The 26,869-nt window shown below is 41.3% G+C and overlaps 1 protein-coding gene across 3 annotated transcripts in view; it reads right to left on the bottom strand.

Annotated features, from left to right (window-relative positions):
- Positions 1–26,869, bottom strand: part of MCTP2 (multiple C2 and transmembrane domain containing 2) — a 250,521-nt gene that overhangs the window by 187,369 nt on the left and 36,283 nt on the right. For all 3 annotated transcript variants that reach the window (XM_039217474.1, XM_039217475.1, XM_039217476.1), the window contains exon 2: positions 7,482–8,016. In XM_039217474.1, coding sequence (XP_039073405.1) covers positions 7,482–7,949 — 468 coding nt within the window. In that variant the 5' untranslated portion in view covers positions 7,950–8,016. The remainder of the gene's footprint in view (positions 1–7,481; positions 8,017–26,869) is intronic.

Genomic DNA, 26,869 nt, shown 5'->3' with positions numbered 1-26,869 from the left:
TAGCTCAAAAATAAACAATAAAAAAATTGTGATTGAATATCATAATGCTAAAAAAGGTTAATATGTAAAAGAGGTCTAATTACTTAGAAACATTCCAAAAGCATGGCAATAACAACATGGCATGAAAATTAGGATATGATTTAGCCATCTCTCCCACAATGCTCACTGCTGGCTTTTGGATAAGTGGTTTTGTGTTTTCTGGTTTTGTTTTGTCTTTAATGACAAGAGAGTTTGCATTGGTTATTTCCATTCTACCTAAACCGGAATCAGTGGGAAGGTAACAGATTTTGCATTCTCTGTAGAGGAGTGTCCCCTAATTGCAAGAAGGCAAATTTATTAAAATTTAGTAGGATATGGGGAGATATGAGCTTGGATGGGCCAATCTATAAAAAAAAAAGCAACTCTCCGCCCGTCACAGAGGATCTCAAGAGCAAGACACTGATGCGAGTAAACAACTTCCTTTTGTGTACACTAAATGTGATCTTGTACAAATACCACCTCCCCTGTGGCTCATCCAAAGGCTCTCACCATGATGTACACACAGGAAGCCAAATTATAAACCATGTAAACAATCACTGCGTGTTTAAACTTCAGTAGAAGGAGACATAAACCCACATCTAGGAAAGCTAAATTAGGAACATGCTGGCTAAAAAGAGAATTTCTACAGTCTTTGAAAAATACTCAGGATACATCAGTAGAGCGAACGATACCCTTAATATGTATTTACTTAATCGGTCCGCCCACATCTAGGTTACTGAGACTCTGAACACTCTGGATGACACTCTCGAACACAAACACAAGACAAGACAAAGGAAGTAGCGAAAAGAGCAAAGGGGATGGGATGGCTAGAAAGACCCTTAAGCACAGCCTGGATACAGTGACAGAATCAAAACAAGACCCATAGGATGACTAGAGCACAAAATTACAATGTCTGGAGCACCTGGGTGGCTCGGTCGGTTAAGGGTCCAACTTCAGTTAAGGCATGATCTCATCATTTGTGAGTTGGAGCCCCACGTCAGGCTCTGAGCTGTCAACACGAAGCCTGGAGCCTGCTTTGGATTCTGTGTCTCCCCTCTCTCTCTGCCCCTCCCCGGCTCATTCTCTGTCCCTCCTGTCTCTCTCCCTCTCAAAAATGAATAAGCATTTTTAAAAAATTTTAAAAATCTATAATGTCTGTTCAGAAAAACTCAGGTCTACCGAGCAGCTGAGTCTACGTCTATGCAGATTCACTTTTTACACAGCTTTTCAGGAGGCTATTGATCATACAATCAAGGTACACATATTTAGTTTCTCCCCACTCCCAAGATTGTTTTCTCTATAAGCGATTACTCTGGAGTGATAATATGCAAAATATAAGGCATGTGTGTGTGTGTGTGTATATGCATGTGTGTACATATAGACACTACTCAATCACAGGTCAGTATCAATCAGTGGTCAGCAAGTTACAATCCACCACCTTTTTTATAGATAAAGTTTAAACTTTGAAACACAGCCCCATCTATCCATTTAAATACTGTCTATGGATGATCTCAGGATACAATACCAAGGCTGAAAAGTTGCAACAGAGGCCTTCTGGTCCACAAAGCTAGACATATTTATCACCTAGCCCTTTATGGAAAAAGTGTGCCAACCCCGGGTATAGTCAACTTTTCTTTTCCTGTTCAGTAATAGTTGTCCACTGACCTTTCATGCATTGTTTTCATGCTTGTTACCAGTAGATAGTTTATTTCTTATTTTTAAAATTTGTTTAATGGGTATTTATTTTTGAAAAGAGAGACAGAGCCAGAGAACAAGTGGGTGGGCACAGAGAGAAACGGAGATGGAGAATCTGGAGCAGGCTTCAGGCTCTGAGATGCCAGCACGGAGCTGACATGGAGCTTGAACTCATGAACCCTGAGATCATGATCTGATCCAAAGCTGGACGCTCAATTGACAGCCACCCAGGCACCCCACTAGTAGATAGTTTAAAGTAATAATGGTCCCCTTTACATTTCCTTAGCACTTTCTAAGATACAAATACACACACACTCCTATTAACTTCTTATAAGGGACCCACAGGCTATCATGAGTATCACCAATATACAAATAAAGGAGCCCAAGTGAATGGGGACAAACAGTTGCCTGAGGGAGACCAAAGAGTTAGGCATTCGCTTGAGTGTCCTGGGCCCTCTACTCTTTTCATTGGGCCATGACTTGCCCAAAATCCAAAATGAGAACCCCTCGCCTGGTGTACTGATCCGCAATTCTCTGCAGGGGCCGTCGAGGCTCGGGGGGTCAGAAATATCTGATTTCCACCCGACTTGTTCCACTTCCTAGCTTTGCGTCCTTGAAAAAGTGACTTAAAATTCAAGATATGGGAACTTGTCCAAAAGGGGCAAAAAAGACACTGACTTGCCTCACAGATTGGTGGGGGCAGGGGGCAGAGTGCAATTCATTCACTCCAAGAAGACCTATGAGCAGTGGTGTTTCTGGGCCAGATGCCACTCGAGGCTGCTTGGATACAGCGTGATCCAGGCAGACGTGGTCCAATGAGACAATACTCACGTACTGTGCCTAGCAAAGCCCCTTATACACAACCTCACGGAAAGTGGGACTTGATTGTTGTTGCTTTCCTATTAGTATTGTTAATTTACTATGATGATTCGTATTAAGACAGGGGTGCGTTTAGGAAGACTGGAGGAAGACACTCCATGAAGGTGGTCAGCCACCCGAGTCCCTCCCTTCACTCCCTCCATCCCTTCCCCTTTGCCACTTGCATCATGACAGAGAGAGCTGGCTAATGACACCACGGGCCAGTGCGACCTCCCCTTGCACACAGAGCTCATCAGCCCTTTTGGGCTTCTTGCATGGTTCTCTCCCCAGGTGAAGCTTCTACTTAAGCTATTCCCAGGGTCTACATCAGGTGTCACAATGCCACCTGTATACTACTGATCCCTTCCTGTGAGCAACACAGTATGGAGCCCCTGGGAGTCCTTTGGAAGGATCCCCTCCTCTTTGCTACCCAGATGGTCCTCAGAGTCTAGCAGGACTGCCCGACAGGACGGGAAAGTCTGCATGATGCGGCCTCAGAAATAACTCACATCTCCTACCATGGAGCCCTCATCCCCTCCTGTCCGGCCCCCATGGTTTGCTGGCTCTTCCTGAAACATACCAGGCACTGTTGTGCCTCCCTGGAGCCTGGACACTTACTATCGTCTCGCCTACAGAGGCTTCTCCTCCAGACACACACACATCTTACTTCCTCGCCTCCTCTAGGATGCTGGGTAAATGTTATCATCTCAGAAGACATCTTTCTTGACCACTCTGCCCAGACTCGAACCCCTGTCATCCCAGCACTCCCCAAGAACCGTCTCTGCTTCATTTCTCTCCATTACACCTACCCCTCTCTGAATCTCTCTGTAGCCTGCCACTGTTGAGATCAAGATAGGGTCTCCATGAGGAAGTGGATTTTTGTCTATTTTCTTGACGGCTGTGCTCCTGGTGCCCAGAGCAGCATCCGCACATGTGAGCCGCTCAACGGGAGGAAGAAAAAAGGCACCAAGCCTGTGAAAGACCCTGCAATGTGGTGGACATGCCTGGCTCACTGACACCGCGACGTTGAGTAACGATTTTTGAGATAAAACAAAAATAGTAAAGGACGCGTAATTGACAAGCGGAGAAACTAACATACTCGTTTACCAGCTGGAGGCCAGGTCCTCTGTACCGGTTTGTCATTTTCTTTCTTTGTGGTCACTAAACTGAAGCTCTGTGGTTGCCTCGTAGTGGTTCTAGAAACATCCCAATAAGGTACTTCTCTAAACCACTCAACTCATCTACATAAGCTAACACCAAAGTTAGTTATTTAAAACATCAGCTGCCAAATATAATGTCAGGAAAGGATGTACCTAGTGTGTGTCTGTGTGTGTGGGGGGGTTACACGAATGAGGAGGGGGGATTACATTAAAGGGAGGCCAGTAATCTTTCCAATCAGGATTATTAGTTGCTGACCATAATAATAAACCCATTTAACCACTATTATTACCTCTGCATTTAAAAGGGCACAATGGCAGGGGGGCGGGGGGGGGGACTGGGTGGCTCAGTTGGTTAAGTACAGCTATGGCCCAGGTCATGATCTCACAGTGATCTCACAGTTTGTGAGTTCAAGCCCCGCGTCAGGCTCTATGCTGATTGCTCAGAGCCTGGAGCCTGCTTCGGATTCTATGTCTCCCTCTCTCTCTCTGCCCCCCCCCCAACTCATACACACTCTCTCTATCTCTCAAAAATATATAAAAACATTAAATTTTTTAAAAAAGACAGTTTCAGAGCAACATGAATCAATACATTTCACATAAACAAGGCTTGCAGGAAGCTGGGCAGGAAGAAAAAGAAAGCATCATGTCTATCCTTCAGGAGCTTCCAATCTAACAAGAGAGGCAAACTTCTAAATAACCAACTATGGGGGCGCCTGGGTGGCTCAGTCAATTAAGCATCCCGACTTTGGCTCAGATTGAACTCGTGGTTCGTGAGTTCGAGTCCTGTGTCGGGCTCTGTGCTGACAGCTCGGAGCCTGGAGCTTCTGATTCTGTCTGTCTGTCTGTCTGTCTCTCTCTCTCTCTGCCCCTCCCAACTTGCACTCTGTCTCTCTCAAAAATAATAAATGAACCTTAAAAATAAATAAATAACCAACTATATACAAGGTGGTGAAGATGTTTGCCAGGAACATAAGGTGCCTGTTACCACCTCCCAGGCCCAAGTTTGGTGATGGCAGTAAGGAGAACGAAACTCTAGGACCACCTTCTACCCATCAGAGGCTAGGCATACAAAGTCACTGAAAGGAGGCAGTCTGGTTGCTAGGCAACCATGAAAGGCTATCAGCCTGACTGAAAGTGATAATCTGCAGCTAATAAATTAATGTGTCAATCAATAAAAAGGGAGAGGTCAAGCAGGAAAGCCTGGGTAGAAGTTTGGACATGGCCTTGAACCCTACAGAGGGAAGAGACAGCCTATGCCATAGTACTTGAAGAATCGTGGCACTCCGTGGCCTATGGATGTCATTGGCTCAAGGAAACAAAGCATGAGTCTGTCAAGACCTCATTTGCACCTCAGTCCTTGTTACGAGATGGACGGCATATCAGACACCCCTCAGCTTGGAACCCATCCGTTCTCCTTGCAGAAATTCATGTTCGTGCAACAATCTCCTCGTTCTTTGTGACTTCTCACATAGGCCGCCTCCAAAGAGTCAATCCACTTAACAGACTCGCCCAAGTTTTTCCAGGCCCTGTTATAATTATGGCTCCCTACACGGTAACGAAGTTGAGGTTTATTATGATTTGACTTCCTAAGTAACTTGACAATCATGAAGCAGTGTGCTGTTGCTCTCAAAATAAATATTAGAGTCTATACAGTATTTCTCCCTCATTGAAAATTAGTCACGTTTGTCATTTATGGCTCCGTCTCATGAGAACTCTAGCTCCATCTCATGAGTCGGTCCCAGATGGCCAGTGGACAGTTAATACAGGTCTAGGAGGTGGGTGGCCTTCTCAGGGTCTTACCCAGTGACATCTTTGCCTACCACCAATTTACTTTTCCTTCTCTACCTCCCTGACCTGTCTCAACTCCCTTCTCCCCCTACAGATGCCGACAGAAAGCAGAACGGGGTTAGTGCTCAGTGACAGCAAAAGTGGCATGCCAGGCAAACAAGAGAAGGGTTATTATATTGACTGTGCAGTTGGGAAAACCCTCACAGGGAAGGAGACTTTCAGCTGAGCCTTGATGGATGAGAGGGTTTCTTGGAAAAGAAGGGTGAGATGAAGAAGTGAGGAGGAGACAGAGGTGAGATGCATCAATGAAGGTTTCAGTGAAAAGCAAGGAAAGTGAGACAGTCTCAGGTCATCCACGAGTTTTTCACTTGAAACCACCAGGCAGATAGTGGTGATGTTGCCGAGAACAACCATCTGTATTTGTGAGGGCTCCTGAGGGAGACAAAATTCTGTCAGAACAAGTTGAGATCAGGTTTCTGTGGAATATCCACGGTGATATGAACTGGGGGCCCAAGGAAAAGTCTGGAGAACCCTCTCCTACCAAGGTATCCTTTACTGAAAACCTACTTTCCCCTATTTTGGTTTTATGGCTGGTTGAAGCACCATCATTGAGACTATTCCAAGGCTCCATGTGGCTTCTCTGTTCTCACATTCTTTCTTCTTCTTCCTTCTTAATGTTGTGCTTTGCACCCTCATTCCACTTCCCCATAACTGTAACCCTGCACCTTGCTTCATTGCTGACACTGGCAGGACCAGGAAGAAGTTAGAAGACATTCAGACACCACCATTTGGGGTCTTATCCCATGGCTGTGGGCTCAGCCTGGTAACAAGTTGCCATTGTATATAAAACATGGAAAACAAACCCCAATGGGTGTCTTCCACCACAGAAGTTCCTTTCCTTACCTCTCTGGAAAGCTACAAACAAAATAAGTTACAGCAAGGAGACTTGACTAACATCTGATTGTCCCTGTGGTGCAACGAGTTTGTCACATGCCAACCCTTTCCTCATCCCTTCTTTGCTTCCCCCAACCCATGAAAGTGATAGAAACCTGGCCACTATTCATTAGGAAGAAAACAGATGACCCACATCCTAGATACAGATTAGCCAACCCCAAAATTCACATGACACACATTCCCCAGGACGTCCATCTTCATTAAAAGAGAGAGAGAGAGAGAGATGTTTGGACTATAGTCCAAATTCTGATTTAGTAATCTGGTGGCTGAATTTACATTAAATTCATTCTAGAAGTACAAGATTTGTCTCATAATTAGACTTGGCTCTTTTATCGAAATACTAAAGCTTTGTAAAATCAGTGACTCCGTAAGAATTTGCATCCTTCATATTTTATCTTTGTGGGTTTTTTAGAGAAGGCAAGTGTAGCTGTCCACAAGCAAGTATGCACACGTCTACACTGGCACACACATGCACACACGTACATGCATTCTTGCCTACGGTAGGACTGAGCAACGGTGGAGAGAAAGACATGCGCACACTGAAAGCAAAAAGTTCAAGGAAAAGTTATGCTCTTAATTTTATTGGCAGGGATATGGGAAACAGAAAACCCATCCGATGGGGCTTTTAATGCCTTAAAGATCCTATAAAGCTTGTTTGTAATAGTTTTGAAGTACACAGAGGCCAACCCTAAAACAAACAGGAACCATGGGTGCAATCAATACCACCTGAATTTACATTCCTGTAAATGACATTCTGTCCATCCCAGCTAACCACAAAAATAACTCCTAACCAAATTTTCCAAGGGCATCGAGTGCACTTAAAAAAGAGAAAAAGAAAGAAAGAAAGAAAGAAAGAAAGAAAGAAAGAAAGAAAGAAAGAAAGAAAGAAAAGAAAAAAGAAAAGAAAAGAAAAAAGAAAAGAAAAGAAAAGAAAAGAAAAGAAAAGAAAAGAAAAGAAAAGAAAAGAAAAGAAAAAAGGAACAGGAGAGTTCCCAGCCTTGATCTCACCTCTGGCTCTTCAAATGCAGCCTCTTCAAGGGGAGATTTCTGGAGCAGATCCAAGATGTCATTGCCCGAAGGCCTCCTGTCCTCAGCAGGAGAGGCGTAGGCCTCCTCGGAGTCTGTTTCCCCCGCGTGGAGGGGGCCTGCTTCTTCCTGACTCCAATCCAATTCTTCTTCAGACTGTTTCAGGGAGCTGCTGCTGCTCTTGGGGAAGATCCCTGCAGTCGACAGGCTGCTGGGCACCGAGGTATAGGATGACTGAGGCCCAGAGTAAGGCCGCCCCTCTGGGGCCAAGGCCTCAGCCTCCAGGAGGTCAGGGACAGAAAGGCTGAGGCGGCGGTCCAAGGGACGCCTTGCCCTTAGGTCTAGGGGCTTGCTTGCATTCTTTTTCACCTTCCTCTTGCTCAGGTTGATTAACAAAGGCCTGGTTCGCTGTTTCAAAGAGCCCCAGACAGATGGCTTATCCATATCCATGACTGCGTGAAGACCCGGAAGTCACTCCATGAGCTTTCCTCTCTGCGGAAAACCACTTCAGTGGCTCCTAGAAAACAGAATATAAGGAGAGAGAACATGAGCCTTCTTGGCGGTATCCAAGCACATCAAAGTGTAAAATGTGACTTGAAAGTTCTAACGCTTTCCTCTAAGGGATCAAGACTGAAGCATTCGATTGGTAATGTCTACAAGTATTTAAAAAATTTTTTTTCATGTTTTCTTTTTATTTTAGAGAGAGAGGGAGGGAGGGAGAGCACAAGCAGGGGAGGGGCAGAGAGAGAGAGACACAGAATCTGAAAGTGAGTGATAGGAATGCTTCACCAATAAATATTTAATTACACAGACTGGCACATGCGATGCAGGAAAGGAGGTAATTTGAGATATTACAGGTTGAACTCAGTAGGGATCAATTCAAAATCAAATTTGGATACAAAAAAAAAAAAGAAATTGAACCACTTTCCTTCACCAAACACCAAAATAAATTCAAAATGGATTAAAGATCTGAATATGAGACAATAAAAATCCTAGAAGAGAGCACAGGGAGTAATCTGACATTGGCTGTATCAATTTATATATATAAATCAATATAATTTATATTGATTATAATATATCAATAAATATATTTTAGGATATATATATATATATATCCTAAAAGAAGGGAAATAAGAGCAAAAATAAACTATTGGAAATACATCAAAATTAAAAGCTTCTGCACAGTAAAGGAAACAACAACAATCAACAATTAGGCAGTGTGCTGAATGGGAAAAGATATTTTCAAATGACATATCTGATAAAGGGTTAGTATCCAAAATATATAAAGAACTTATATAGCACAATGCCCCAAAAATAAATAATCCAATTAAAAGTGAGCAGAAGACATGAACAGACATTTCTCCTTGGAAGATATGCAGATGGCTAACAGACACATGAAAAGATGCTCAGCATCACTCATCATCAGGAAAATGCAAATGAAAACTACAATGAGTTATCATCTCACATCTGTCAGAATGGCTAAAATCAGAATCACAAGAAACCACAAGTGTTGGCAAGGATGTGGAGAAACAAGAATACTTGTGTGCTGTTGGTGGGAATGCAAATTGAGGCAGCCACTATGGAAAACAGCATGGAGGTTCTTCAAAAAATTAAAAATAGAACTATCTTATGATCCAGGAATTACGCTATTGGGGATGTACCCAAAGAACACAAAAACATTAATTTAAAAAGATACATGTGCCCCTATCATGTTTACTGCAACATTATTTACAATAGCCAAACTATGGAAGCATCCAAAGAGTCCATCAAGAGATGATCGGATAAAGAAGGTGTGGTAGATATATATGTGCATACATATACACAACGGAATATTATCTATCCATTAAAAAAAAGAAGGAAATCTTGTGTGCCATTTGCAACAACATAGTTAGAGCTAGAGTATACAATGCTAAGCAAAATAAGTCAGAAAAAGACAAATACCAGGGCACCTGGGTGGCTCAGTAGGTTAAACATTCAATTCTTTGATTTTGGCTTGGGTTATGATCTCACAGTTCATGAGATTGAATCTGGCGCCGGTCTCTTTGCTGACAGTGTGGAGCCTGCTTGGGATTCTCTCTCTCTTCTCTGTCTGCCCCTCCCCTGCACATTCTCTCTCTCTCTCTCTCTCTCTCTCTCTCTCAAAATAAATAAATAAATAAACTTTAAAAAAAAAGACAAGTATCATATGATCTCATTCATATGTTCAATTTAAGAAACAAATGATCAGGGGCACCTGGGTGGCTCAGTCAGTTAAGCATCCAACTTCAGGATGATCTCATGGTTGGTGGGTTCAAGCCCCATGTTGGGCTCTGCACTGACAGCTCAGAGCCTGGAGCCTGCTTCAGATTCTGTGTCTCCCTGTCTCTCTCTGCCCTTCCCCTGCTCATCTGATGTCTGTCTGTCTGTCTGTCTCTCTCTCTCTCTCAAAAATAAACATTAAAATTTTTTAAAAATAAAAATAAAAATGATCAAAGAGAGAGAGAGAGAGAGAGAGAAACCATAAGCAGACTCTTAACTACAGAGAACAAACTGATGGTTACTAGAGGGGAGGTGAGTGGGTAGGTGGGGATTAAAGAATATACTATCATGATGAATATATTATCATGATGAATAATAATTTTTTAAAAGATAAATTATATGTAGGTCTTAGAGATTTAACCCCAAAAAATCAAATTTGGAGAAATAAAACTTATTCTATGTGTCAAGTAGCTCATAATGGATACTTCCTGAATGAAAAGGAACAGTGGGGTCAGGTCATTCTGACCTGCCTGTACTTACATTGTCATGTTTGGCTAAGGATAAAGGAGGCCAAGAGCCACAACAAAACACATTTTCTGAAATCAAGCATTTGTACCAGCTCTATCTCACTCCACAACAGGATATTTAGTCATTGAGAAGTTACTGTCTTTGAAGAGCAGGACTAGGGGCACCTGGGTGGCTCAGTTGGTTAAGTGTCCGACTTCGGCTCAGGCCAGGATCTCATATTTCTTGGGTTCGAGCCCCACATTGGGCTCTGTGCTGACAGCTAGCTCAGAGCCTGGAGCTTGCTTCAGATTCTGTATCTCCCTCTCTCTCTGACCCTCCCCTGCTCATGCTGTCTCTCTCTCTCTCTCAGAAATAAATAAAACATTAAAAAAAACTTTTTAAATAAAATAAAGAAAAGAAGGACTAGAAGAGTCTGCTGCCTATGCCAGATAACCACCAGTACAGTCAAGAGCTTCTCCCAGGATGAAATGGGTATCTTCAGTAGGCAATGCAGAGATGAAGAGCTTGGGTTCTAGAGACAGACTCCATTGGTTGGAATTTTGCTTTCCCATATTCTACTTAGATGTACCATCAGGGGCAAGTCATTGTACTAAGCCTCAATTGTCTCACCTATCCAAGGGGGATTATATTATCCAGCGTACAAACAAAATGATGCAACATGTAAGGCACAGTGTCAAATGCAGACAAAGTATTCAAAGTCAAGAAAAGCTATGTTTTATCTTTATTGATACTGCTGTCATAATTTCCAATTTTAGTATCTTCAAGATCTCTGTATCTCATTATTATTTTGAATTTTCCAGAGCTTAACCAGAACAACCTCATTGTCCTCTTGTGAGAATTGAATGAATTAGTCTCTGTGAAGTGTTTAGAACAGTGCTTGGCACAGAGTAACTATTTAAGAGGTTAGCTGGTTTTTAAATTATTATAATTTCAATGATTGCACACTGAGTCATGCTAGCTTTGAAAGCATAAAATATGTTACCACATTTTGCTGCTTTTTAAAATGTTGCTCTAAATACAAACTTCTATTTCACGTTAGCAAGACACAAATACATTATTTCACATCTCATAACTTAACTTGCAAATATGCTAAAAAGGATTGTTTCTATACTCATTTAGAAATATTTTAGTCAATTAGTTGAATGTTATATAAACGCTTATTAGATCTAGTTGGTTAATGATTCAGTTCTTCTATACTCTTGCTCAGTTTCTGTCTACTAGTCTTACTTAGGGAGGAGTGTTGGGTTACTCAATTATAATTATGAATTGGTCTACTTCTCCCTTCAGTTATGTCAGGTTTTGCTTCTGTATTCTGAAGGGCTGTTGTTAGCTGAATACATGTTTACAATTGGTATATCTTCTTGCTGTTTAACTCCAATCTGACAATCTCTTTTAGTTGGTTTGTTTAGACCATTTACATTTAATGTAATAATTGAGATGTTTGTTTTAAGGTTTCCCAACCTATGTGTGTTGTTTGTTTCCATTGCTTTTTATTGTTATGTTTCCTTTCCTTGCTTTTTACAAGATTAACACTATTTTTTAGTGTTCTACTTAAGTCATAATTATTATTTTGACCATAGTTCTTTTTAATAAAATTTTAGTGGTTGCTCTAGAAGTTACAATATGCATAGTTAACCTTTCACACTCTACTTAGAATCAATAACTTAGCACTTCAACTTCAAGAAAAAAAACACACTACATGCATTTGTTTTTTACTGCTTTCATAACAAAAATCCACAAACTTTGGGGTTTAACGAGATAAATACATTAATTTTTCAGTTCTAGAGTTCAAAAGTCCAAGACATATATCACCAGGCTAAAATCAAGATGTTTGCAGGCTGTGTACCTTCTTGGAAGCTCTAGAAGAATATCTACTTCCTGTCATTCTAGACCAAGAGGTTCCCATTTTCTTGATGGCTGTCAGATGAGACCCAATATGCAATCTCTGGAAGCTGCTCACATCTCTTGGCCCCTTCCTCCATATTTAAAGCTACTAAGAGCCAGGAAAATCCTACTCAAAGCTCATTTTTCTGATCCACCTTTCTGCCATCCTCGTCAACTTTTAAGGACTCAATTTGATTCAATTGGGCCCATCAGGATAATGCAACATTTTCTCACTATCTCAAGGTCTACCGTCTTAATCGTATCTGCAAATTCCTTTTGCCTTTTGCCATGTAATGTAATATATTAATGCATATGAGGATTAGGATGTAGGATTCTGTAGGGCAGAAGGAGATTATTGTGCCTACCATAGCACAACATAGGGATCCTCTTCCTCCTCCCTTGTAAGTTATCTTAAATATTACATCTAAATAATTGCAAACTCCCATCAGACAAGCTTTTACTTTGATTTCAATAATGAACCATATTTTAAATAATTCAAGAAGAGAAGAGCAGTCTATTATATTTACCATTTTCTCCATTCCTGATTTTCAAATTTCTGGTATAAGTTTCCATCGGTATAAGAAACTTCCTTAACTGGTTATTTTATAGCAAGTCTGTTGACTCCAAATTCTTTGGGTTTTACCTCATATGAGATATTTTCATTCCACCTTCAAGGATATTTTCTTGGAATCCCAGATCCCACACTTTTCTTTCAGCACTTTAAAAATGGTATGGCCTTTCCTCTGGCTTCCGTGATTTCTGCTGAGAAATTTCAGTCATTTGAATCACTGTTGTCCTACAGAGAAGATGTCACTTTTTCTCTGACTGTTTTCAAGATTTTGTCTTTAGTTTTCAGAAGTTATGATATGCATAGGTGTGTATCTCTTTCAGTTTATCTTGTTTGGGGTAGCTTAACTTCTTGAATCTATAAGGTTATGTCTTTTGCCAAACTTGGAAAATTTGCAGCCATTATTTCTGGGGCTCTTTCTCATTTCCTTCTGGGACTCCAATAATACAAACATTATACCTTCTGTTACTGGCCAACAGTCTCAGCATCTCTGTTCAATATTTTTTCAATCTTTCTCTCCTTTGTTCATATCGTATAGTTTCTATTGATCTACTTTCAAATTCACTGGTTCTTTCCTCTCTCATCTTCATTCTGCTATTGAATTTACATAGTGAGGAAATCTGGGAGTAGGCTAGGAGAGGGCAAGGTAAGGAGACTATTGTATTTTTCAGTTCTAGAAGTTCCTTTTGGTTCTACTTCGTATCTCCTATTTCTTTATGGATACATTCCAATTTACCTTTTACTTCAGAATTCATGATTAGTCACTGAAGCATTTTATAATAGCTGCTTTAAAGTCCTATTTTAATTGTCACCCACTGTCTTTCCCATGTGATTTGAGATTTCTGTAGTTCTTTATATGCCAACATGGATTGTATCCTAGACATTCATAATGTTCTTATAAAATCTTGAGCCTTATTTAAATCTATGGAGAATGCTGACATTATTGTTTTGCCAGGCATCCGATTTGATTAGCTTCTAGCCACCAATTCCAACCACATTTTGTGGGCTGAGGTCAATGTTGTTCTCAAAAGCTATGAAGGGCCATTGGTTTTTGTTTTTGTTTTTGTTTTATTTCTAGGAGAGAGAGAGAGAGAGAGAGCGTGAGCAGGGGAAGGTCAGAGAGAGAGGGAGTCACAGACTCTGAAACAGGCTCCAGGCTCTGAGCTGGCAGTCAGCACAGAGCCCGACGTGGGGCTCGAACCCACGAACCGCGAGATCATGACCTAAGCGAAAGTCGGACGCTCAACTGACTAAGCCACCCAGGCGCCCCTAAGGGCCATTGCTATAGAGGTCACTCTGAGACTTGCATGGAGTCCTATTCATTAACTACATTCTTAAAGTAGATGGTATGCTAATCATGATCAGAAGCATGAAGGTGCAGGTTGTGGTCAGTTCAGGAATTCACAAACTATGGAATCATTTCCTGAGCCCCTCCTCTCAGCTGCCTCCCCTCAAACTCTCTGGTACCCTGGAACTACCCTTTTCTTTCCTTTCTTTTTATTTTAAGTTTATTTACTTATTTTGAGAGACTGTGTGTGTGCACAGGGGAGCAGCAGAGAGAGAGAATCCCAATCAGGCTCCACGCTGTCAGCACAGAGCCCGATGCGGGGCTCGAACTCACGAACTGTGAAATCATGACCTGAGCCGAAACCAAGAGTCAGACGCTTAATCCACTGAGCCACCCAGCCACCCAGGCACTGAGCCACCCAGGCACCCCTCCCACCAGAGTAGTGGGGGGGATTGAGAGAGATTAAAACAAAAGCAAGGAAGGAAGGAAACAAGGAACGAAGGAAGGAAACAAGGAAGGAAGGAAGGAAGGAACGAACGAACGAACGAAAGAACGAACGAACGAACGAATGAACGAAGAGGAAAGGAAAGGGAGCAATGATTTAGCCCTGTCCTCAAAAATGCAGCTTCACAAAACAGGAAGGACATCCCCCTCATCACTGTTTTGGCACCTGCTGTTTCTGCTGCTATTTTCTCTGCCAGAAGATTGCCAGGAAGCTGGGGCACGACAAAATAGAGAAAAAGGAGACACAAAATTGAGGGATTCCTCCCTTCTCTCTCAACTTTAGGTCTCTCCTTTCTGTCACTTGAGTCAGAACTATAGGGTATCTCTTGGATTTCTCTGCCTCCAATACTGACTCCTAGATTTTGGCCCCAAAGAGGAGCCTTTTATCTCAAAGGCCTCACCTTAAAGGAGATTTACAAACATACTTAAACATACTTGCATCCAAATAGTTACCAGTGAAAATGTAGCCCGTGTCCTGCAAACCATCAGCACTCAAAGCAGAATCGCTTCACCAAACGAGATACCTGCGCCTCCCCACCTGGTAAACTTCATTTATTGAACAAAAAGAAGCATTCTGCTTCTTCAAATCGCTAATAGCAGGGTAAGTTCTTTGCAGGAAACGGCCCCAAGCCAAGAGGCCTAATGGAAGTTTCATTTATTATGATTTTAACCGAGACATCCTCCCCAGCTGGCCGCAAGCAATTGGACAAATGGAAAAAGAAGAACAAACCTTTTTAATGACACCCCAAAGAATCTGATTGAACGTGCACCACAACCACTGTGTGAATAAGAAACACAAAGAAGGAAAGAGGTGTACGAATGACAACAGCCTAATTGATTATTAGGCACATTATTCCGTAACACTGGCTCATTCTGTGCTTCTCAAAGTGCTCCTTTAGCATAAATATGATGACAAGGGTTTGTTTTCACAATCTAAATATCAACTGAAATGACAGAGCCGCCAGTAGTTATTACTAGTCAGAATGTGTCATCACCAGCTTTTTAGTGAACCATTAGGTATTTTTATCACTAGCAGAAAGAAAATTGCATATCGTACCCTGTTAAAATACAGGGAGTGGAGAAAAATTTAAACTAAATTCAATAAAGGTGACAGTCTGATGGCATATACTCCTCCTATGAAAAAGGATAAAGGCAAACTCCAGTCTGTGAAAGGATTATTTTGAATTCTGATAAAACAGGGATAAGACGCTCTACATTTGACTGTATTTAATTGAGCTTGTAGAAGGAACAACTTCCCCACCACAGAAACGTTATCTAAAGGAAACTATCCTTGGGGCGCCTGGGGGGCTCAGTCAATTAAGCTTCTGACTTCAGCTCATGTTATGATCTCGCAGTTCATGAGTTCGAGCCCCACGTTGGGCTCTGTGATGACAGCTCAGAACGTGGAGCCTGCTCTGGATTCTGTGTCTCCCTCTCTGCACTTCGCCTGCTCGCACTCTGTCTCTTTCTCTCAAAAATATACAAACATTAATTTTTTTAAAAAATAACAAAGGAGACTATCCTTAATAGAAAGGTATCTGCAATTCAGTTTCATATAAGAAACAGAAAATGCATCTTCTTTTAAAATTAATTTGGCTCTCCCCGCCCCCCCCCCCCCCCCCCCCCCCCCCCCCCCCCCCCCCCCCCCCCCCCCCCCCCCCCCCCCCCGGCAAATGCAACTTTCCAATCAATCAGTCAAATTGCTGCTAAATTTGTAATCCAGTTGAGGTAGAAAAGATCATTCTACATGTTAGATATATTACTAAATAAATCATGGGGACAGAATCCCCTCCAAAACTAAGACCAACCAAAAGCACTGGATGCATTTTTCAATCCCACTACACACGTTCTTGGAAAGAAACAAAATGCATTAACCGAAAAGTACTTCCTGTCTCCTCTGGCTGACGCCCTACTCTGCCCCACTGTCTCTTTAAAATCTCATGTGTAGAAGAAGGTCCCAGAATCGCTCCTCTCTTCATCAGTCATTCCTACTTCATACTCTGCCTGGAGAGGACTGGAGGAAAGGAGCACGGGCTGGAGTTTCTGAGGCATTCCGATACCTGTGCTTTCACTCTTATTCCAATCTCTAACAGGATATCCACAATTACTACCTCTCCCTGAAAGGAGTTTAACAAAGGTATACATGAGTTTTAAATGAGTCCAGACCAGTGAACATTCCATTCAACAAAAGAAGAAAGCAACTGTGCAAAAAAGGGCAATTAGCAGGTCTGAGATTCTTGACCTCTGAATCCTGCTCTCAAGGTTAGTCCTTAGCTGATATCTGGGAACCTAAGATTTTGGATGGTTTCTAATCACCCTGACAAGAGTGGCTCATTATGCCTGAACTGTACATGGGAACAATTTGGTTTATGCTACATCCCTGCTTTCCTTCTAAGAGTCTGGAATTTTAGTACATGGTAGGCAGAGAGTATGTATGTGACCGGTTCCCAATTAAAACCCAATAAAAAATGGTCTCTCAAGAGCGTCCCTGGTAGGTAACATATCATACATGTTGTCGCAACTCAGAGGAATTAACCATGTCCTATTTGGTCCCACTGAGAAGACTGTGCCTGATTTCCTCCTGACTTCCTGGGCACTTTTCTTGCTGATTTTGTTTTGTATCATTTCCTAGAGGAAATCACAGCTTTAAGACCAAATACTGAGTCCTATCAGTCTTCCTAAAGAGCCACCAAACCTGGAAGTGGCCTTAGGGAGCCCCAACACAGAAATAGTCCCTGGAATTTCAATGCTTTAGCATAAGTTGCCAGAATCGGACAGATTTGGAAGACATGGAAATATTCTAAATTATTCTGATTCATTTCTTACCAACAGTGAAATAAAACAAATCAGGGAAGGAGGAGGAGGAGCAGAAGAGCAAAATCTTATTACAGCATTGAAATTTTTAAAATGCAAGCAAGAGAAGATAGGAAGCTTGATTTAAAAAACAAACAGATGGGTCTTCAAGGGAGGTGGAAAGAAGACATGAGAAACAGTTGGTCAAATCAAATGTGGCATTCTATGCGCCACGCTTAACCATGAGCAACACACAGAAACATTCAAGAGGGACCAGAAACCCAACAGCAGAGAAGGAACAAGCCAACTTTCAGGAGGAAAGTGGTGCTCTAGTAGCAAAACTGAGCCTGTTTCCTGTTGGACACTTCGCTGGACATCTCTGTGCTATCAGGGAACATAGAGACCATGGGGGCCACTGTCTTTTCAAATGCTCTCTACCATATCTCCTTAATTAATTAATGACCTCAGTCTAGAATTCTAGCCGCTTTCTAATTCTCTATAGCCATTATAAGAGTATAGACACTGGCTCTTGGAGATCATGAATGCAGATTTCTTGAACACACTATATTTCACTTTAACTGCATCTAAAGAAATTATGTCCATTTAAAAAGCTAGGAAGTGACTATGTCAAGCACCATAGACTTCTTTTCCTACTTTATATCTCTTGTTTTATTGCCGTGTCACTTGAACCCAAGGAGATCATCTCCATGAAACTGCTTTGCAAGCATGAAATAGATACACAATAAGTAGGGGGCTTCGGCACTTAGTCACTGTATTTTACCCTAAGGGAGATCTTGAATCTTTCCTGGTCTTTCTCGTTCTAAATAGTCGTCAAGGCCTTTGACCTTCCATATCGTCCTGCCTGAAGTTTTTCATCCACAATAATTTTCAGATCTCTGGACCTATTAGCTTCATCCAAACATTCTCGGCCTTAGTTACGAATTCCCGTATCCACTCCTGTTGCTGTTCTTTTAGACTTAGATTTCTTCCATGGAGTAGAGAAAAGTATAGATCATGAACATACTAGTGACTCACCTTGTGGAATAAAAACTTAAATACATTTTCTGTGTCACTTTCCCATCATGTCCTGCTGGAAATCAGTATTTGAAGCCTGTATGTATTGTTTCCATATATTATGTTACATATTATTCAAGGATAAACATACTATTATTCATGAAGATGAACTTTACTGATTATATATTTTATATAAGCAATATATTATTTCAGGCTTTTCAATCAACATTACCTTCAGGACTGTATCTGCAATGATAAATGTAGCTTTGTTAATGCCATTTTTAAAAGGCATTTAATATTCTGTTCTTTTTTTTTTATTTTTTCATGTTTATTTACTTTTAAGAAAGACAGAACATGAGTTGGGGAGGGGCAGAGACAGAGGGAGACCCAGAATTGGAAGCAGGCTCCAGGCTCTGAGCTGTCAGCACTGAGCCCGAAGTGTGGCTGGAACCCACAAACCACGAGACCATGACCTGAGCTGAAGCCAGATGCTTAACCGACTGAGCTACCCAGGCACTGCTAATATCGTTTTTAGAGGATGCTCTAATTTATTTATTAATTTCTCTGAATATTTAAGATGCTCACACTATTTTATTATTAAAAACAGAATGAAACAGCTTTAAAGAATATTCTTAGACTTGTCTTCTGGGGTTTATGTCAGTTTCTCCCAGGATTTTTCAATCAGCTCTGGACCGCCCCCGCTAGAAGTGGTTAGAAATGTGTGAAGGATGTTTGGTGGTTTTAATGGCCACGGTAGGAGGCAGAACTCATACACAGTGGACACAGATCAGGGTTATGAAAGGCATTCCACAAGAGAGACTCGTCCTGCCCAAATTACCAATAAGGCCTCATTGAGAAACACCCTATCTCAGAGTTGAATTGTTGACTTGTGGGCTATGTGTATCCAAAACTGGACTAGCTAGCTATTGCCAAACTGTTTTCCAAAGTAGATATATTAATTAATATGACCAACATCAGCCAATGAATTTCTACTGTGCAATGTCTCTGCCTGCACCTACTATTGCAAGATTTTTTTAATATGTGCCCATCTGAAATTGTGAAAGGGGACCCATTATTGGGTTGGTAGCTTTCTTTTTTATTTGAAACTGTACTCTCAAAATTTGGAGAAAAAGGGCATTGGGGTGGTTCAGTCCATTAAGCAACTGTCTCGTGATTTTGGCTCAGGTCATGATCTCACTGTTTGTGAGTTTAAGCCCCCCATGGGGCTTAGCACAGAGCACAGAACCTGCCTGAGATTCTCTCTCCCTCTCTCTCTGCCCTTCCCAGGCACATGCTTCTCTCAATAAATAAATAAATGTAAAATAATTTCTTTTTATAATAACACTTTCTTAGTACTTTCAGCTGCAAACCTTTCCACCCAATATATAGCTTTAAAAACTATTTATGTGGTACCAAGATTCATATTTGAAAAAAAACTTAATGAGTTGAATTTATCAGTATTTTTCTTTGCATGTTGTGTTTGTGTGTGTGGCATGTATGCGGTGGGTATGGTTTTTAAATCCTTGGGAGCTCCAATGCATTTTCATATATTTTCTTGAAAAAGCTCTGAAGTTTTACTTTTCGCAGTCATTTGCTCTATCCTAAATTGTTTGCCAATGGTTTAGGATGGAAGAGAGATGCTATTTTTTATCTATGTATATAATCAGATTTCAAAGAACCTTTATATTATTAGTAAGACCTACCCTACCTTCCAGGGGCATGTGGGTGGCTCAGTCAGTTGGACGCCTGACTCTTGATTTCAGCTCATGATTTCATAGGTCATGAGATCGAGCATCACATCGAGCTCTGCACTGAGCATTGAGTCTGCTTGGGATTCTCCCCACCCACTGCCCCTCTTCCACTTGTACTCTCTGTCAAAATAATTATAAACATTAAAAAAAAAAAAAAACCGTACCCTACCTCCCAAAGATGTACAAGGCCATCTCTATCAAGTATAATTTCCATATATAAGGTCTGTAGCTGGCTATTGATGCCTGTATCAATATTACATAATTAAAAGGTTTGTAGTAACTCTTGATATCTAGCTGGGCAAGTCTCCCACGTTGCTGCAGTTCTTCATACTGGTTTCTTTTTCCTCTGCTCTGTCATGTACATTTTAGAATCCATTTATTTGTCTAATACCCTCACTCCCAAATAAAAGTGGTGAACACTTTGGTTGGCAGTTGCTTTACAAATTAATCTGAGGACAGCTTCAAGATATTATCTTCCTAGTCATGAATATGGCTACTTTCCATATGTCCTTTTTTTTTTTTGAATAGGCTTTTTTAGGGCAGTATTAGGCATAAAGAATAACTGCATAAAAGTATGAGAGTCCCATATAGCCCCTTTTACCGCCTACACACACACACAGTTTTCCCAAGCTTGCCATCTATCATTAATGTGCTATATTCGTTACAATTATGTGGCATATTTGTTACAAGTGATGAAGTGTTATTGGCACATTATTATTAACTAGAGTCCATAATCTACCCTGGGGCTCACTCTTGCATTGTACATTTCTGAGGCTGGACAAATGAATAATGCTATGAATCCACCATGATGGTATCACACAGAATAGTTTCACTGCTTTAAAAATTTCCTCTGCACCACCTACTCATTCCCTCCTCCCCTCTCGCTGAATCCCTGATAAAGATAGATCTTTTTGCTATCTCTATAGTTTGGCCTTTTCTAGAATATCATATAGTTGGAAACACATTACACTGACTTTTCACACTTTTCACTTTTTCACTCAGTAATACTTATTTACATCTCCTCCATGCCTGCTGGTGGCTTAATAGCCAGCTCATTGATTTTTACTGAATAATATTCCATTAGATGGTTGGACCACGGTTTGTTTACCCATTCACCTGCTGAAGGACATTTTCATTGCCTCAACTTTTTGGCAATTATGAATAAAGTGATTGCAAACATTTGTGCTACACATTTTTGTGCAGAAATAAATTTTCAGTTGATCTGGGTAACTACCAATGAACATGCTCATGGAATAATACAGAATCTATAACTTTTAATAGTTCTTAATGATATATATATTTAATTTTATACATGTTAATTTATATATATTTAATTTTCATCATAGGCAACTTGCACATACTTTATCAAATTAATTTCTAGGTACCTCATAGTATTACAGCTGTTGAGATATCTGTATTACCTTTTCATTTTGAGTAGCTAGTTCAGAGGGAAACAATTGACTTCTATACATGGATTCTAATTCCTACTGTCTTGTTGAGGTCATTTATTAACTCTAAATGTTGTCTGTCAATTACAATTAATTCTGGCTTTCAATGTAGACTATTAAATTATGTTCATATGATGATAATTTCAGGCTGCTTGGGTGGCTCAGTTGATTAAGTATCCAACTTCAGCTCAGGTCATGATCTTGCTGTTCATGAGTTCAAGCCCTGTGATGGGCTCTGCACTGATAGCTAGAGCCTGGAGACTGCTTCAGATTCTGTGTCTCTCTTTCTCTCTCTGCCCCTCCCCAGTTCATGCATTGTCTCCCTCCCTCTCCCTCTCTCAAAAATGAACATTAATTTTAAAATATATATATATATATATTTGATATATATATATCAAATGGGGTGCCTGGCTAGCTCAGCTGGTTAAGCATCCAACTTCAGCTCAAGTCATGATCTTGCTGTTCATGAGTTCAAGTCCCATGTTGGACTCTGTGCTGACAGCTCAGAGCCTGGGGCTTGCTTCAGATTCTGTCTCCATCTCTCTCTGCCTATCCCCCACTCACATGCTGTCTCTCTCTCTCTTTCTCAAAAATAAACATTAAAAATTAAAAAATAATAAAAAGATCAAATGGAGTGCCTGGGTAGCTCAGCCGGTTAAGCATCTGACTTCAGCTCAGGTCATGATCTCAAGGTTCATGGGTTCAAGCTCTGCTAATATAGTATATATTGTTTTACCTGATCAGTCTCAAAAGGGGTTTACTAGTTTACTCACTTTCCTAAAGCTAACTTTTCTTTGTTGATTTTATTTATTGGGTCCTGTTCTTATTTTTACCCATGCATTCTTTCTATACCCTTTTGGTTTGACATAGAAAATTAGGTACCAATTTTTGGGCTATACTATTCTCTTCTTTAATGCATTTAATGCTACCAATTTCCATGTAAGCACTGAGTGAGTTGCATCAAATGATATTTGATAGGTCATATTTTCATTGGCATTTATTCAAAATACTCATTCCCACCTTAAGTTTTTCTAAATGTTATAAAAGGGGGGTTTAGAGGACTAGTGCTTAATTCTAAAAAAGAATTGGGATTGTTGGGTTATCTTCATGGTATTGATTTCTGGCTTAATTCCTAAGAATTAAGTCAGAAAGAAAAATCTGTATCTTTTCATTCCTTTGCAAATGGAGGCTTCATTTATGGCCCAACTTATGGACAATTCTACAGTTCTTGGGTTCTATAGATGTCAACTGGTGGAAGCTCGTTGACTGCATTGCTTAGATCAATGTTCTTCTGATTTTTCTGTCTTCTTGTTTTGTCATTAGAAAGGGGGAGGTACTGAGCAACAGTGACAACTGAGTTGATGGGACTCAATAAAAGGAATGTGAGGGAGGGGATGTCAGGATGGGACTGTATTAAAAGATGCCAAGGGCATTCACTCACAAGTGCAGATTTGGGGCTCAGCCTTGGTTTCTCGGTGTTTCAGAAGTTCAACTGGAGAAGCCATATTGGCAGCTGAGAACGTGACTATGGAGCTGAGCGATCAGGTCTAGAGACAGAGTTTGGAGAGACTGGCATTCATATGGTGACTGCAGGCCTAGTGACGGACGGGCTTGCCATGAAGATTACGAAATAGAAAGATGGGACGAGCCTTACGGAACTCCAGCACAAAACAGTGGTAGAGCAGGACAGACTTGCCAAGGATGCTAAAACGATACAGCCAGGGAGGATGAAAAAAAGTGTGGTGTCGCCTTATAACAGCTAGAAACCAAAACAGAAGACAAAGGAAGGGTGTTGTATAGAGGAAGTGGTCAAGAGCATCAAGAGCTGCTTACAGAGGAGATAACGCCAGTCCCAAAAACATCCATGTGGCGCAACGGAGATTACTGGTAATCTTGGTATGACTCATGGGGGCATGAGGGGAACGAAAGCCTGACTGGGGTAGCTTCCAAAGGGTGTAGGAAAGAAAAGGCATAAAGGCAACAGATGAAATGTCTTTCATAAAATGAGGCTGAAGGGCAAGAAGGATGTGGGTCAAGCTGAGGACACTTGATCATGGTTAGAGACAGATGGATATCTGTCTAAAAGTGCAGGCTTCCCTCCCTACAGTGTTCAATTGACAATTATCTCTTGACAAAACCACTCCCAGCAACTTGCCAATGAGTGTCTGTGTGTGTGGGCACAATTTTCTTGATTCCCTTATCAGAATATTTCTTACCTGCCATGGAGCCACAGACCTGAATTTTTAAAATCAAGCACTCTCCAATAAACAAATGCAGGGTCTTAACAATATGCACCAAGTATAAGAGAAAGTAATTCACTTCTTCACACATTTGAGCTTGATGGCCTCGTATTAAACCACACACACTGATCTCTTACGCAGTACCTACATAACAAAACAACGGCCAAACCTCAAATGTCCTGCCTAACATTACCACCACATTTAAGGGTTTAAAATCATCCACACAAGCAGAGCACTTGAAGTATCTTTAGGACATTACAGGCAGAGGGATAGAATTGGGGGAAGATATTAATTTCCAGCAAAATATAAATCGTATTCCACTTGAGTAAAGTACATATTGTAGAAGCCATCTTAGGCTAGAAAATGTGGGGGCACCTGGGTGGCTCAATCAATTAAGCTTCTGACTGTATCTCAGGTCATGATCTCGTGGTCCACGGGTTCAAGCCTCTGTCAGACTCTGTCTCCCTCTCTCTGCCTGCCTGCCTGCCTGTCTGTCTCTCTCTCTCTTTCTCTCTCTCAAAACTAAACATTTAAAAAAACTAGGGGGATAGTAAATGTGACTGAAAGGCAAGCCTTAAGACAGATAGTAATTTAGAAAAGAGGAAGCCTTACACGTACCTTCCTACACCATTTCTGGAGTGAAAGAGAACGTTTAACAAGCTGTGTGTATACCGTCCGCCACCAGATCAATAGAAATCTTTCAGAATACAAAGCACGATCTTTCAAAAATATGTCTGTGCCCGTCAAAAGTGGCAAAAGCCAGAGGAAACTTTCACACGTACTTACCTTTTAAATCAACATCACACACAGTTTGTCATTCCCCACTTCTAAAACACCAGCCCAGTAGTTGTTTTTTTTAATTTAATTTTTTTCTTCCTTAAATAGTTTATTGTCAAGTTTGTTTACATATAACACCCAGTGCTCATCCCAACAAGTGCCCTCCTCCATGCCCATCACCCCCTTTCCCCTCTCCCCCGCCCCATCAACTCTCAGTTTGTTCTCAGCCTTCAAGAGTCCCTCATGGTTTGCCTCTCTCCCTCTCCCCAACTATTTTCCAGTAGTTGGTTTTATAACATAACTTTCCAAAGCATTCCCAAGGCCCAAGCCAAGCCTATGTCAACAGAAGCAGCAAAGGCCTATTGTCTCTCCGAAGAACAATTGTACCTCCCCAAGAGGACAGGACAACTCGATAATTCTAATATGTTATGGACAACTTTACCTATGACTTCTATAGATCTGTATCCAATTTAAAAACGTCTGCTCAAAGAAAAGCACATCATTATGCTCTTAAGCCCATATTATATAAAAATAAAAGTTTCATGCTTTCCTCAATTAAAACTGATGGAGGAGAATAGAGAAATCACATTCGTAGACAATGTGGTGTCTGGTGTCGGTTATCTCTTGTAATACCTGTCAAAATTGTTTAGGTAGGGAGATTCCAGTAAACAATGAATTCCATCATCTGGATTCAAAACTACTGAACTAGCAGAAAATACAACTGCTATCAACGCAAACAGCATATGTACCCACAGAGCGTTGCCAACTCCAACATGCTCTTTTCCTTTGTTATTTCTATAAGTTGTTGAGTCAATAAATATTTGGTAGCATCAATGCGCTAGGTGGTGTTACAGTCACTGGGGATACATCCGTGACAAAACGGAGTCCTTGCTTTCATGAAACTTCTGTTTTGCTTGGAAGAAACAGGCAGCAAGGAAAAATACATGTCAGGTGTTGGGTGATGGCAAGGGAAAGAGCAAGAAAGGGTGGAAAGGGGTGGCCGCAGAGAGCCAGGCCACCATGTTTGTATCATGCACCAGGAAAGCACCCATCAGATACGATGAGCAGAGAATGGAAGGCATGAGGGAGAGAGCCAAGTGGATGCACACAGGGGAACGGAAGACAGACCGGAAGACAGACAGACAGAAGACTCACAGAAGACAGACCAACTGCAGAAGGTGAAGATCAGGACAGATCTCTCAGGGAGACTGAGAAACAGGAAGGCAGACAGTATGACTAGGGCACAGCGGGGGAGAGGCTGATAGGAAATGAGTTCAGAGGGAAGCGGGAGGTCAGGTCCTTGTGTGCCAGCCACTGTGAGGACATGGGTTTTACTCTGAGTAGGTTGAGAAGCTACTAGAAGGATAAAAAGTGTGCCAGTGATTCTTTATGAGCTCCTACCACACATCTGGCCCTGTGTTCACTGATTTGCATACATCAACGGCAATGGTCAACATGATCTTATAAATATGTATTTTCACCCCAACTTTCCAGATGAGGGAAATGCAACTTGCTCGGGTTCACAGAGCTGCAAGTTGAAACCCAGGCATATCTCAGGACGGCTCAACTGGAGGCATGACTGGCATTTGGGGTATGACAATTCTTTGTTATACGGGACTGTCCTATGCATCTCAGGATGACAGTTATCAATCCAGCCTCTACCTCCCATCTGCCAGCAATGCCCTTTGCCATTGTGCCCCTCAAAAACATCAGACACACCTTCAACAGTCTCCACCAGGAACACGACTTCCACCAGCTAGGACCACTGTGGAGTCCCTGCTCAGTCCACCATCTTGTTCCCCCTGCCTCTGGTTTATCCTGCTACCTGAAAACGGGCAAAAGCAACAAAATCCACAAGAAAGATGCATGGATGCATTAAAAACTAAAAAAATAAAAAAAGATGGGTGGATGCATGAAACATTTTAAAGTTGGACTATTTTCAGGGCACCTGGGTGGCTCAGTTGGTTAAGCGTCTGGCTCTTGATTTCATCTCAGGGCATCATCTTTCGATTCACGAGAGGGAGCCCCACATCTAGCTCTGTGCTGACGGTGTGGAGCCTGCTTCAGATTCTTTGTATCCCTCTCTCTGCCTCTCTCGCTCTCTCTCAAAATAAACAAATAAACATTAAGTTGGACTATTTTGTCCATTGAAACCATTTGTTATAAACATCCTCCTTTGCTTCAAATTCTAAAACAGTATCACTGTCAAATAGCACAGAACACAACTTTCCAAGCCAGAGAACAACATGGTATTCTTCAGGTACAGAGTGGGGCTTGAGAGACCTTGGGGTTAATAAAACAATTGTCTGTGGACCTGGGAATATGACAAGATCTGTG

The sequence above is a fragment of the Hyaena hyaena genome, unplaced genomic scaffold (assembly GCF_003009895.1).
Source record: "Hyaena hyaena isolate Hyena2069 unplaced genomic scaffold, ASM300989v1 scaffold_696, whole genome shotgun sequence".
In the NCBI taxonomy this organism is placed as follows: domain Eukaryota; kingdom Metazoa; phylum Chordata; class Mammalia; order Carnivora; family Hyaenidae; genus Hyaena; species Hyaena hyaena.
This window is presented reverse-complemented; position numbering and strand designations above follow the sequence as displayed.